A 14968-nucleotide genomic window follows, 5' to 3' on the forward strand; every position below is an offset into this window, starting at 1 on the left:
TAACATGTATAACTTTTATTTTATTTGATGGCTTTTAAAAAATTCTAACCATTTTTAACAAATATATGTTCCTTAAAATCGCTCTATTACCATGCTTATAGTGCTTTTATCGCCATGCCTCCCACGACACTTGATCGCTATCGCATACAGCTCTTAAGATCTTAAATAATAATAATTACTCGCATCTTAAACAATTACTTGCACAAAATAATTTACAGAGATCAGATGTTTCCTGTAGTTCTTGACCAAGTTTGCACACACTGCAGCCTGATTTGGTCCCACTTCTCCATACAAATCTTTAAATCTGTCAGGTTTTGAGTTTCAGCTGCCTCCAAAGATTTTCCATTGGGTTCAGGTGTGGAGACTGGCTAGGCCACTCCAGGACCTTGAAATGCTTCTTACAGAGACACTCCTTAGTTGCCCTGGCTGTGTGTTTGGGTCATTGTCATGCTGGAAGATCCAACATGACTCGTCTTCAATGCTCTTACTGAAGAAAGGAGGTTGGCCAAAAGCTTGCGATACATGGTCTCATCCATCCTCCCTTCAACACTGTGCAGTCTTCCTGCTCTCTTTGCTGAAAAGCCCTCTAAAGTATGATATTTCTACCCCATGTTTCACAGTTGGGACTGCATCCCTCTTCTTCTTCCAAACACGGATAGTGGAGTTGATACCAAAGAGTTCAATTTTGGTCTTATCTCATTTGCCTCCTCTGGATTTTCCCAGATGGTCATTATTAGCCTATATTCCGAGACTGCCGCCTTCCCCCCATTATGTTCCCGAAGTTCCCGAACTTTAAAGTGTTTGCATAAATGCCCAGGACACATACACCTTTGCACATTGTACGTAGGTATTGCTAAATAGATTTTATTATAAATATCTTGTAATAAGCTTTTACATCACTACACAAATGTATATGAATCAAATACATAATGTTTTGTACATGTAATCTCGCAACTAGGCTGTCAGCATACTGGGAAACATACTTAGAGCACATGAAGCCACTGAGGACAAATCACCAGCAAATAGAAGCCCATGACTATTTTTATTACAACCCCAACCAGACTGCAGTCTGGCAGCAATAAAGTAATAATACACAACACCTAGTAATGTGAATGGTCATAAAAAACACGGACCGATGCAGCTAGAAGAGTTCATTGGGCAATAGCTGTGTGTCTTCCTTGTTAGCTAATACGCATAGTTGACAGGATCTGCCTTCATGAGATATATTTTAGCTATATCTCCTTCTGGGCAACCAAGATGGCGGTCATCACAATCCCTACGAATTTTCTTACTTAGCTTTTCCAGGCCCCTGAATGACAGATATGCCCTCTTAGGCAGCAATACACCACTTTTACATATTGCAGCATAACAAGAAGATTCTAAAAACGCCAGATAATAAAGTCTGGAGCCTTCCGGAAACAGAGCTAATTTGCCTGCTATTACAGTTACAAAAATGTCTGTAATCCAGCATATCATCACTCAGGACTCAGGAAAAGCTCTGTGACATCTCATGACAACAGCCAGAAACAGATATAGATCATAAATTGCTCAAAATAACTATTTGTAACAACAATGGCGGCAGCAGGTAACTCATGGACTTCCATATAGTATAAAACATTGTAGTGGGATAAATAGCTAATTTCTCACAGAGAAAGGAATTCAGAGAGTCAAAATAATACAGTGGAAGCCATTAAAGGGGTACTCTGGCGATTCCCTAAAAAATAAACAGCTCCCAAACCCCCCTGGGTTTCCTCATTGCTCCCCACAGGTCTTCTTGAGGCCTCCTCGAGCTTCTAGGCTGCTCTTAACGTCCCTTTACAACTATACTAAGGCTATGGTCACACTACGTAAGAGACCGGCCGTTCCGTTATATGACGGCCATCCACTCAATTTCAACATTGTGTGAACAGAGCCTTTCTGTGTTTTTAATCCACTCCTGGTTTTGGTTGCTATGAGGACCTGACTTGAGGACCAAATACTGCCTGAAATGTACGTAGTGTGAACATAGCCTCAATCTGCATAGGTTTTTAAGATGCAACCGACAATGAAAGTACAATTCCCAGCATACCGTGCAGCTTGTGTACTTTAACATCTACCTGCCCCTGTCTGCTAGTCATCTGTGGGCCGAGTTAGCGATCACTTTGTTTAGTTAACCTGGCCCAGAAAGAAGAGGTAAATGTGATGTCATGATGTCATCGGTTTAGCGATTGATTTGTATAGCTAATGCAGCTCACAGACGGAGGTCACGTGCCCTTCTCAGAAGAAAAACTGAGAGGACTGGATTCTGCAGATTTTGCCCGTTTAGAGGGGGTGAGTTAGCACCAGTACAAAGGAAATGGCGCAATACAGAATTTTCTCCTGGCCGGAATACCTCTTTAACATAGAAAAAAGTCAGTAGGCACACTGGTTCCTTTTTAATGGGTTCATAGTCAGTACCTTGATTGTTTTGACAAACATTTTGTCACTGACTGTACTATGAGGGGAATGTATCAAGGTTTCGCACATAAATCGCACATAAATACTAAATTGTGTGACTTTTTAAAACACAATGCCACTTTTGAAATGCACCTAAAAGATTAGGCATCTTCCATCAATCAGAACATCCGAAGGCAAATCTATAAATTATAAGTGTTTAATTTGGGAGCAAAAGTTTGTGCAAATAAACTCTGGTCAAGAGCAGGTTTACATGACAAGTCTTCTGTCAGCTTTCACATCAGGGTTTTGTTTTTGCATAATTGTGAAGTAGCTCCTAATTTATCAATAAATTTGATATAATAAAGCTGTATTACCACTGTACTGTGTAATGTTTAGTAATAAAATGTTTGATTTTGATATAAATATTCATCTGACTAAAGGCCCTATTACAAGAAGCAATTATGAGATGTATTTGGACGATTATCGGCCACTACAGATGATAAAAGCTTTGTGTAATAGAAGGCAACGATCAGCCAACATGATCGTCTGTCCTTGTCTTTCAACATGTTGAAAGACAAACCACTAAGATAACAACGATCTGCTGCTGTCTCTCCACGTAACAGTAGCGGCAGCAGCAGACCGACGTTATCTCCTATGGGCTGCCCGGAGCTCCCCCGCAGCTTCCTGCGTAGGATATGTGTGGCGGATTAAAGGCTCCTTTACATGGAACACTTATCGGATAAATGTTTGTAAGAATGTTCATTTCTAATAACTGGTCCCTGATACCATCTTTTGTGCACCCACTAAAATAATTGCTACACATAGCAATGAGCCCTGACAGTAAATTTTATTAGCTACAAAATTAAGGGAGCCATGTGAAGGTTCAGTAAATGAGCAATAATCACAGTGATTGACTTTTAGGGTTGCCTGATCTCAGCAATCAGCTGAGAAATAAGCGTCCACTCCTTCAATGACTAATTACTGGGTCTTTTAAAGCGGTACTCCGAAGACACACACATTTTTTTTTTTTGCTAATACCCACAATCTGCCCCCACCCCCCAAACTGCTTGTATTTTTGGATAGCTGCTTTTAACTCAAGATCTATCCTGGGGGCCATTTGGCAGGTGATACAGTAATTGTCCTTAAAAACCTGTGTCAAATTGGCGTGGCCTAGAGTGTCTGTACCCTAGGCTTGCACCGCCTCTCTGTCTCTCCTCCCTGCTCTCTATAACAATAGGAATGCCTCTGGGCAGAAATTCTTCTATTCTTCACTTGTCTGATCACTGCACAGGTGCCTTAACTATCCAGCACATGTGCAGTGTTCAGATAAATGATGAACAGAAATAATCCTGCCTGGGGCGTTCCTAATGGTGAAGAGGGTGGGTAGGAGGGATGGCCCTAACCCTAGGGCACAGACACTCTAGGCCACGCCAATTTGACACCGGGCTGCAAAGTTGTTTTTAGGACAATAACTGCATCACTTGTCCAATGGACCCCAGGACAGATCTTGGATTAAAAGCAGCTATCTGAAGCTACAAGCGGTTTGGGGGGAGGCAGATTGTGGGTACAGAATCACTTTAATAAAGTGGTACGTTATACAGTGGAAAGTCTGTTTTTGAACACAGTCTGTACAAACTATTCAGTTCTTGGACGACAATTTCCTCCAAAGTTTTGTTTGGTACTCGAACTTTGCTCGGTATCCAAACAAAACTGGGGGAGATAACTGTTGGCCGAACTATTGTTCAGGTACCACTGTTTAGAGCAGGGAATCCCTTCATTTATAAAGAGATTCTCCGCTTCTTAAAACGCGGTCTCCTGACCAGAAGCAGAAGGAGCCTTGACTGTACTGCTGCTGCTGAATCAGCTCAGTTTGCCAGCCAGCCAGGGGTTAAGTTGTGATGCTGTGCATAGAACCCTCTCTTAACCCCCTAAGGGGAGCAGAAAACCAAAATGATGGGTGTTGTGCTACTATTTGTAAAGGATTTCTCCTTTCCAAAGAGGCGCACAACATTGATTCCAATGGAGCTTGGTCATAGAAGGGCGGAGGTTACCTCCCACTAGTGCCAGGCCAGCCGCCTCCAGTGCTTCACCCCCGGCCTGTGACTAGGAATAGAAGTACGTCATACGCAGGAGCCGGGCCGCAGTTCAAAAACAGGATCGCAGCAACGGCTTCCCTGCGCTGACACCACTCTATGTGCGAAACCTAAAGCGAATGTACTGATGGTGCATTTGTTTTAAATAGATTCAGAGCTCCTGTCATCATAATGAATGATGATGCCGGGAACTCTGTAGTCTGTTCCGTTGCATATCATCCATAGACTGTGCACAGAACGTCTAAATGTAGCCTAAGGGTGTTTCACACATTGTGTTTTTAATGCATTTTGGCAAAATGGTGCTATTTAACTGTGATATGTGCAACTGCAGTAAAATAGCACCACTTTGACAAAATTGCAGCAAAAACGCAATGCGTGAACACAGCCGTTCTTGAGGCAAAAATTTACCAAAAATTGTCCCATGTTAACAGTCCTTAACACAGAGTATAGTCCACAGTGGTTACTAAAACAGGGACTGTTAGGAATAGGCTCTTGTCTGAAACTAACACCCCTTGTATTGTATGGGCTCAGTTAAACTGTTTTAGAAGCGTCTGATGACAAATTTCTCAGCCAGCAGAATTGTGAATGAAGCTCCGGTGTACAAATTATAAAATGGTATTTAAATATGTGACAATTGTTTTATCATATTACATAGTTACATAGTTACATAGTTAATACGGTTGAAAAAAGACACATGTCCATCAAGTTCAACCAAGGAGGGGATGGATACAGGGAAGGGGGAGGGTTGATAGGTTCTATACATATGCATTTATATTATTTTGGTCTAAGAACTTGTCTAGCCCTGTTTTGAAGCCCTCTACTGTTTTTGCTGTGACCAGATCCTGTGGTAGACTGTTCCACAGATTCACAGTTCTCATGGTAAAGAAGGCTTCTCGCCTCCGGAGATTGAACCTTTTTTTCTCCAGGCGGAGGCAGTGCCCCCTTGTCCTTTGAGGGGGTTTAACCTGGAACATCTTTTCCCCATATTTCTTGTAGGGGCCATTTATATATTTAAATAAGTTAATCATATCTCCCCTTAAACATCTCTTCTCCAGATGAAACAAATGTAATTCTTTTAATCTCTCCTCATAACTAAGATGCTCTATTCCCCTTATAAGTTTAGTTGCCTGTCTTTGTACCCTCTCCAGTTCTAGAACATCCTTTTTATGAATCGGGTTCCAAAACTGGACAGCATACTCCAGATTAGGCCGCACCAAAGCTTTATAAAGCGGTAATATTATATCCATGTCCCGTGAGTCCATGCCTGTTTTAATGCATGACAATATCCTGCTGGCTTTAGAAGCAGCTGACTGACATTGTGTGCTGTTCTGTAGTCTATTATCTACAAGTACACCCAGATCCTTCTCCATCAGCGACTCTCCCAGAGTAACTCCCCCCAGGACATATTAGTTATTAGTACCCAGGTGCATAACTTTACATTTATCCACATTGAACCTCATTTGCCAAGTGGACGCCCAAACACTCATTGTGTCTAAGTCATCCTGTAACATCTGTTACAATATTTTTGTACCACCTCAGATCTAATAGTAGTCTTATTTGTAATAGTAGTGGTACAAATAAGATGGACTATCTATAATGTATATGATTCTTTTCTTTACTACTACATTATCTCCAAGCCATGGAAGACCATCATTCAAGCAATTTCCATATTGTTCAAAAAATATTTTGTCTCAAGAATAAATGTGATGTGACAAAAGAATGGATTGTCCATTTCATCCAATGCACACTGTTTCAGTCCAAGCAGTATTTCTGCATCTCCTCTGAAGAAATAATAAGCGCACAATCCCTGGCAGTGTCTGTTATCTGTACGATGAAGAGGAGATGCCATTTACATGTGATGTGACTGAACTTTTGTGTATCTGATCCTGGCTGTTTACATGTAGGTTTTTTAGTCTGTCTTCAAGAATTTTCAGTTCTTCTGCTAGGCTGGCCAATGGAGGGCGCTGGTTGTCACCCTATCAAAGAGAAGAAAACATGTTATCAATAAGATATTAAGGTGTGTAACAAAGCCGAGCCAATGAGTTTATTTGGGGATTTTCAATATGTCATGCTGTACTTGAATGTACTATCATTTAAAGTGACTGTACCACCAGGCCCAGGCAGAAGCACTGGAGGCGGGCCGACCCACCCTTAGTGGGAGGAAACTCCCACCCCTCTATGATAGGGTTCCATTCAGTGGCGGATTATAATATGGGCGGTTTGGGCGGCCGCCCGGGGCCCGAGGCTCCGGGGGGGCCCATACCGCCCGCCAGTGGCATCGCTAGGCACGAATATTCGGGGCACAAGCCCCGAATATTCATGCCTAGCCCCGAAAGTTTCTTCCACCCGCCCCGCGGCTCGCCAGCGCTCAAAAAACAGCAGCCGCGGCCTCTAATAGTCATCCGCGGCCTGCTCGCATTGCCAGCTCCCAGGTACCGCCGCGGCGTACGCATCCAATGAACAAGTGCGGGATGACGTCATTGCATGCGTACGCCGCGGCCGTCCGCAGCGGCGCCCAGCTCCCGCCCAGCCTCTCTCCTGCCTCTGGAGTCCGGGCAATTATCTTCAGCTGAGGGGCCGGCGTGAGCTTCCAGCAGAGAGAGCCTGTATCCCAGGTCGGAAGCTCACAGCTGCAGCCCCGTGATGCCAGAACTCTAGTGCTCGGCGATGACGTCACATGTGCGCGCCGCCGCCGAGAGAAGTTCGGGACTGCGGGGCTGCAGCTGTGAGCTTCCGACCTGGGATACAGGCTCTCTCTGCTGGAAGCTCACGCCGGCCCCGAAGCTGCGCCCCAGCGGGCCTGCCCAGCCTGCCTCTGCTCCCCCTGCCCTCCGGCTGCCCTCGTCCGCTCCGTCTCCCCCACCGCCCCCCAGCCTCTCCCCCTGTTTCTCCCATGCCCCCCAGCTTCTCCCCTGCTGCTCCCCCTGCCCCCCAGTCTCTCCCCCTGCTTCTCCCATGCCCCCAAGCTTCTCCCCTGCTGCTCCCCCTGCCCCCCAGTCTCTCCCCCTGACCCCCAGCTTCTCCACCTGCCACCCTACTTCCCCTGCCCTCCAGCGTCTCCCCCTGCACCCCCAGCCTCTCCCCCTGCACCCCCAGGTTCTCCCCTACCCCCCTACTTCCCCTGCCCTCCAGCGTCTCCCCCTGCACCCCCAGCTTCTCCCCTACCCACCTACTTCCCCTGCCCTCCAGTGTCTCCCCCTGCACCCCCAGCCTCTCCCCCTGCACCCCCAGCTTCTCCCCCTGCACCCCCAGCTTCTCCCCTACCCCCCTACTTCCCCTGCACTCCAGCGTCTCCCCCCTGCACCCCCAGCTTCTCCCCCTGCACCTCCAGCTTCTCCCCCTGCACCCCCAGCGTCTCCCCCTGCACCCCCAGCTTCTCCCCTGATGCTCCCCCTGCCCCCCAACTTTTCCCCCTGCCCCCCTACTTCCCCTGCCCCCAGCGTCTCCCCCTGCTATCCAGCCCCTCCCCCTGCACCCCCAGCTTCTCCCCCTGCCACCCTACTTCCCCTGCCCCCCAGCTTCTCCCCTGCTGCTCCTTCTGCCCCCCAGCTTCACCCCTGACCCCCTGCTGCTCCCCTTGCTACCCTGCACCCCCCAGCCTCTCCTCCTGCACCCCCCAGCCTCTCCCCCTGCACCCCCCAGCTTCTCCCCCTGCCCCCCCAGCTTCTCCCCTGCCCTCCAGCGTCTCCCCCTGCACCCCCAGCTTCTCCCCTGATGCTCCCCCTGCCCCCCAACTTCTCCCCCTGCCCCCCTACTTCCCCTGCCCCCCAGCGTCTCCCCTTTCTATCCAGCCCCTCCCCCTGCACCCCCAGCTTCTCCCCCTGCCACCCTACTTCCCCTGCCCCCCAGCTTCTCCCCTGCTGCTCCCCCTGCCCCCCAGCTTCACCCCTGACCCCCTGCTGCTCCCCTTGCTACTCTGCACCCCCAGCCTCTCCCCCTGCACCCCCCAGCCTCTCCCCCTGCACGGAGAAGTCTTCATGATGCTGCGCCAGATGGAGATGAAAGCAAAAAGTGAGCAACGGCAATTTAAGAAGACGACACCTGTGAGTCATTAGTAACTGCACTGTAATCACTTCTATAGTGTGCAGAGCCTGTGTACCATTGGGGTCTCAATGGGTCAGTGTATTGTTTGCGGTAGTGTACTGACACAGCCCTGCGGTCACTACAGTACACTAGCGCAAACTTTTAAACTAGAACCCAACTACAACAGCTGCAGGCACTACAACTCCCAGCATATCCTGAGGGCTGCAGACTGTCAGTACATGCTGGGAGTTGTAGTGCCTGCAGCTGTTGTACTTGGGTCCTAGGTGCATCATACATACAATAAAAGTTAATAGTTTACTATAAAGAAATTAGTGTATTTTTTTTCTAGTTGGGGTCGGTTGTGTACGAAGCGGAAGGAGGGGGGCCCAGGTAGGGCGGACAGCCCGGGGCCCAGGGTACATTTAATCCGCCACTGGTTCCATTGATACTAATGGAGTCAAGTCATGGAGGGGCTGGGGTTTCTTCCCACTGGGGGTGGGTCGGCCTGCCTCCAGTGCTTCAGCCAGAGCCTGGTGGTACAGTCACTTTAAATTTTAAGAAACTCTGTAATAGGTTTGGTCAGGCATAAAAAAAACTCTTACTGTACTCAAAATCTCCCCCCTCTCTTCTTATCTGCTTATTATTAGGCAAAGCCACCTTCATTACAGAGGGGCAAAGTGAAGCCGAGTTTGCTAAATCCATTATATCCTATTGAATGGCTGAGGGAGATAAGTGAGCAGGAAAAAGAGAAAACCAGCTCTGTTGTTTGTAGACTGTATAGGCAGATAAAACACTGAATTTAGAGGTTAGAAAGGTCTAGGTCTGGGAACTTAGTGAGAGAAGACTGAAGGATAATGTGCTGTGCAGGACTGCCTTTTCTACTCCCCGTGCTCACTCACCTTTCTCGACCCCTACCTCCTCCATGGACACAGAAATTCAGCTTATTCTGAAGTGAAGGAGGAGGATGAAAAACAGAAGGAAACTCTTTTGCTTACTAAAGCCTATTAAAGAGTTTCTTAAAATCACTTGTACTATTGATACTTGATTTCTGAAAAGTGACATTTAATTAAATGACAGTTACGCTTTAATTACCTTTTTTGTAACAGTTTGTAATAATATGATAAGATATATACTTTATATAAAATTTAAATTAAAAAAATATATAATAGTTAGGCCCCTCTGTGCCCCCATATAGTGGATAGGCCAAGGGCCAATTCTAGCTTTTCTACTGCCTAGGTGAGAACTAAAATAGCACCCCAGCCCCCTCTCCGAAAGTAAGGAAGTCGTATATGCAGAAAATCACCACACCATACATATTACCATAATTCTGCTCCTGAGCAAAGCCCACTATACTAAGATCAACATCATATAAACAACATATAATAGTGCCACACATCACCACCCCATAGTGACTAAATATTGAACAATATTACAACTACACAAGGGAAAAATAATGCTGCCACATTTTGAACACGCTACCCCTGCTTAATGACTGAACAATACCCCCAGTACTTCTACTGAATAAAAACCACTGTAGAGAGTCCAGTATAACCCCCACAATGTGACAGTATAGTGATCAGAGTGCAGTTACATCTAGTGCCAGGTGACGTCTTCTCTCATCATTCACTTTCTCTTTTCTTCTCCATTCGGTCCGGACTATCATGAAGACTTCTGTAAGCCATGACTTGTCCCTGCAGCCAGGCCTGTATTTAGAGTTCATGCTGCCCTAGGCACTTTGCATGCCGAGGCCCCCCCCCCCGGCAAACTAGTGCCCCCTTCCCCTCGGCACTGGCAGGTTACATGCATGGTGTATACCCTGGCACAGCTGGCAGGTCGGCACTCTAGCACCCAGTACTACTGAGCATCACCCCCCGACTGTCAGTAGTACTGGGGTGCCCTTTTGCTTGATGCCCGCTCTTCTCATCATCAGACGTGATGGAGGAAGGAAGGAGGGCGGGGACTTAATTTGGGGACCGCTTCTGTCCAGTGTCGGACTGGGGCACCTGGGGCCCACCAATATAGAACCAGTGAAACGCGACATGCTGACCCGCTCCTTTCCTGGATTTATCTGTATCTGTGACAAATCTCAGAACACCCTCCATTTATACAGCTCTCAGGGTATGCTGGGAGTTGTAGTCTCTGAGAGGACAACCCTTTAATAAATCACTGTGTGCAGAGTCTCCTGGTGGCTGCAATCTGGGGGTGACAACCATCAGCCCTGAAGGTCCAGCAATACATCTGTCTACACTACTACAACTCCTAGCATATCCTGAGGGCTGCAGACTGTCAGTACATGCTGGGAGTTGTAGTGCATGCAGCTGTTGTAGTTAGGTCCTAGGAGCCTTGGTGGAAGATCAGAATACATAGATCTGTGGGGGCTCAGTGCAGGGAAGTAACCCCAGAACATCACTAATAGGGGATAGAACAAAAACATCTACTCCTATCCCCTATTAGTGATGTTCTGGGGTCACTTTTTTTTTTTTTTTTTACCCCCTCTTGTGTCTTGTGATCAGCCAGCCGGCAGGGACAGAGGCAGGCTGGGAAGGAAGGTCCCCCTATGCAGGGCCGGCGTGAGCTTCCGCAACAGACTGTCACACAGGCCGGAAGCTCACATTGCAGCCCCACGATGCCCAAACTTCCCTGCTCCTTCCCAGCCTGCCTCGGTTCCTGCCGCCCGACTGATCCCCCGGCCGACTGATCACAAGACCCCCACCCCCCGACACCACCCTGGCGCGGACGTCAGCGGCGGAGGGGGTAAAAAAAAAAAATTAAATAAAAAAGGAAATGTGTCCTGCGGGTGCGGCCCCCCACAGGGCGCCGCCCAAGGCACCGGACCACGGGTGCCTAGTGGTAAATACGGCCCTGCCTGCAGCATCTTTAGGACAAACATTTTAGGCTCCACACTTTTCCAGCACCCTCCTCACCCCTAAAGGGGTGAGCAGAGAGCTGATCACTCCTGCCTCCTGTCAGCTTAGGACACAGATACAGCTGACAGTGGGGGTGCCTCATAGAGTACATGAGCAGGGAGTCCAGTGTTCTGCCAGAGTATGCACACAGGGCAGACATCAGTCTGTTGCTGATTTCTCTGCTCCAGTAGTAAGTGAGTGGTTATGCATATAATATATGCATGGCTGCTCACTGTGCAGAAGTGGCTGGTGTCCTTAAAGAGGATGTACCACCAGGTACATCCTCTTGAATTTAACAGACCGATAGATCAGCGCCGTCATGGGGAAGCCAGTGCCGCGGTCCGTTTTTCGAACCACGGCCCGGTTCCCGTGTACCGCCCCGTTCTATCCAGCGGTATTGGGCCATGCTGAAGCACTGGAGGTCGGCCGGCCCGCCCTTAGTGGGAGGGAATTTCCTCCCCTCTATGACGCGGCTCCATTAGAATCAATGGACCGTGTCATAGAGGGGAGGGAATTCCCTCCAACTGGGGGCGGGCCGGTCTACCTCCAGTGCTTCAGCACAGCCTGGTACCGCTGGATAGAATGGCGCCGTACACGGGAACCGGGCCGCGGTTGGAAAAACGGACCGCGGCACCTGCTTCCCCATGACGGCGCCAATCTATTGGTTTGTTAAATTCAAGACTATGTACCTGGTGGACAACTCCGGTGCTTAGGGAAAAAAAACGATCAAAACCATAGTTTTTATACTTTTAATCCCTCCTGAGTGGTCACTGTTTGAATTTCCCACTGTCTGCTTACCTCCTGAGCTCTAGTCTTTGTCTTCATTTCTTCTTTACTTCCTGGTTTCAGCCCCTCTTGCAAGTGCCTGCCTCTCCATTCACTTCAACTCCTGTCTTACACTAAACATGGCCCTCTCTCTCTCTCTCTTGCTCTTCAATCAGGCTCCTAAATAAACACACAGGTTCTCAGCCTGTGCACTGAAGCTGCACACACATACTTATAGTGTGTAGTGTAGTCATTGCAAAGTAAAATGGGACCTAGACCAGCCTCCCTCTTCATGACGACATCGACACAAGATGGAGCTGACAGAATTGTCCTTTAAGGGCCTTATGATCCGCCTCCTGAGGCAGATGCGGCCCTGGATAATCCCCTCTGTGTCCTCCCATATGGTAGCTATGCCTCTATGTGCCCCCCATATAGTAGCTAGGCACCTCTGTCTCCATATAGTAGCTAGACCACTTTGTACCTTCTTATATTAGGTCCAACTTTGCTTCCATATAGTATAGGGGCCCTCCATGCTTCCATATTGTAGGTGGGCCTCCTCTGTGCTTCCATACAGTAGTTGGGCCTCCTCTGTGCTTCCATACAGTAGTTGGGCCTCCTCTGTGCTTCCATACAGTAGTTGGGCCCTATGTCACCATATATTATAGGTGCTCTCTGTGCCTCATATAGTAGTTAAAGAGGACCTGTCACCCCCCGTGCCAGGGTGATAGGCTTCCGACCCCTGTTACAGCCCCCTATTCTCACCTGATCCAGCTTTTGGAACCGGTCGGGTGACGGAGATATCAGCCCCCGAAGCCCGGCACACGCTGACAGGAGAGTCCGACGCTCATAGAGAATGAATGGGGAGTCCGATGCTCCGTCATTCTCTATGAGCGTCGAACTCTCCTGTGAGCGCGCGCGCCGGGCTTTGGAAGCTGATATCTCCGTGACCCAACCGGATCCAAAAGCGGGACCCGGCGGGATCAGGTGAGTATAGGGGGCTGTAACGGGGGGTCGGGAGCCTATCACCCCGGCACGGGGGGTGACAGGTCTCCTTTAAGTCCCCCTGTGATCCAATATAGTAGTTAAGGCCCCTCTATGCTACCATATAATAGTTAGGCCCCCTCCGTGCAGCCAAATAGTAGTTAGGCCTCTCTATGCAGGCTGGCCACCCCAGTAAGTGGTGTCCTCTATGTAGCTACCCCCTGTAGGTAAACTCCCTGGTAGATAGGCATCCCCTTGAAGGTAAACCTATCCCAATAAGTAGTATCCCCCATGTAGTAAGCATCTCTCTCTCTCTGTGTTTTTTATGCCACATTTTACACCCAGAATCATTAGCACAAAGTCCTTTTTTTCTTTAAAACGAAGAAACTGTGTTTTCAGTTTAAATAAGGATAAATATAAAACTTCAGGTTAAATAAGGATAAATATAAAACTTCTATACAAAAAAAGATATGTAAAAAAATTCTTTGAATAAGAATCCAACTTTAGCATTGTTAGGTGCTGTGCTTTGATGGGCCAAAGAAGTAAGGAAGAAGTGTCTTGTTTGTGTACTTCTGAGATAAATAGTTGTGCATCATGAAGGGGATAAATAACAGCAGTGAAAGCACTAACATCACTTTGTCGCAATTCAGAAGGGTTAATCTAACAAAAGCATGAAGGTTTTACTTTTTTTTTTTTTAAATGCCAGGTATGGTTTTATTTGAAAACTGCACAGACGTTTACAAGAGGTAGGGGACAGAAGTCAGTTCACTGCCACTTTCTGTACTTAGATGGGACTCTATCGGCAGGTGCAGTTATGAGATTCCATTTTCTATTTCTCTGCAAAGTCCAAGGCATCATGGTATACATTGGTGAAGTATGGGGACGGCTTCCTCAGGTGCAAAAATATTAGGGGGTGCAAAAATCTCATAGAATTTGCCAGGCGCCTCATACCTGCCGAACGAATTACATGACTGTTTCCGTCTGCCGATGGTCTTTGTGCTCTTCTAATTGCCCTGAGTGATATGTAGAATGAACAGACTAATGCTGCGTTTACACGGAACGATTATCGTTCGAATTTGCACGATAACGATCAAATTCGAACGATAATCATACGTGTAAAAGCAACAAACGATCAAACGACGAACGAGAAATCATTCATTTTGATCCTACAACATGTTCTTAAATCGTCGTTCGGTGTTCGCAAAAAATTCACAGATCGTATCCGTGTAAACAGTCGTTCACCGATTTAACCTATGTGCGAGATAGGCTTAAGCGATCGCAAAACGATCGCAAAGCTATTTTTCTGTACGATATATCGTTCCGTCTAAACGCTGATCGTTATAAAAAAAAATCATTACTTTTAAATCGTTAATCGTACGATCGGGCCAATTATCGCTATGTGTAATCCCAGCATTAGGCTGCATGAGCAGGGACTCCAAGGTTTGAAAGAATTTTCTTGCCTGCTCATTTACTTCCAATTAATTGGCACTGCTCCACAGCAGGGTATCAGTTCGCCCCAGCCCTACCTTCATAATGTAGTGTGGAGGTGGAGCTGTAGTGCACTACTGCAGTCAGCAAGGAGGAGGCAGCTAGAATAAGGGTGGCCTGGACAGTATTGTTTTATTGTTTTGGCTGATTGATTCTTGTTCTTTTTGGTTGCTTTTTATCAATTCCTGGTGTGTGTTTTTCCCTCTTTTTGTTTATGCTATTTACCGTGTGGGAACAATATTGTTATATTTAAATAAATTGGACAATTCTGCACTTTACAGGTTTTTTTACATTTTT

The 14968-nt window shown here is 47.2% G+C and overlaps 1 protein-coding gene across 2 annotated transcripts in view; it reads right to left on the reverse strand.

Moving 5' to 3' along the window:
- Positions 1-848: 848 nt before the first annotated feature.
- MTMR11 (myotubularin related protein 11) overlaps positions 849-14968 on the reverse strand; it is a 124325-nt gene continuing 110205 nt past the window's right edge. For both annotated transcript variants that reach the window (XM_069950988.1, XM_069950986.1), the window contains exon 17: positions 849-6484. In XM_069950988.1, the coding sequence (XP_069807089.1) occupies positions 6329-6484 (156 nt within the window). In that variant the 3' untranslated portion in view covers positions 849-6328. The remainder of the gene's footprint in view (positions 6485-14968) is intronic.

Source organism: Dendropsophus ebraccatus, chromosome 13, assembly GCF_027789765.1.
Source record: "Dendropsophus ebraccatus isolate aDenEbr1 chromosome 13, aDenEbr1.pat, whole genome shotgun sequence".
NCBI lineage: Eukaryota > Metazoa > Chordata > Amphibia > Anura > Hylidae > Dendropsophus > Dendropsophus ebraccatus.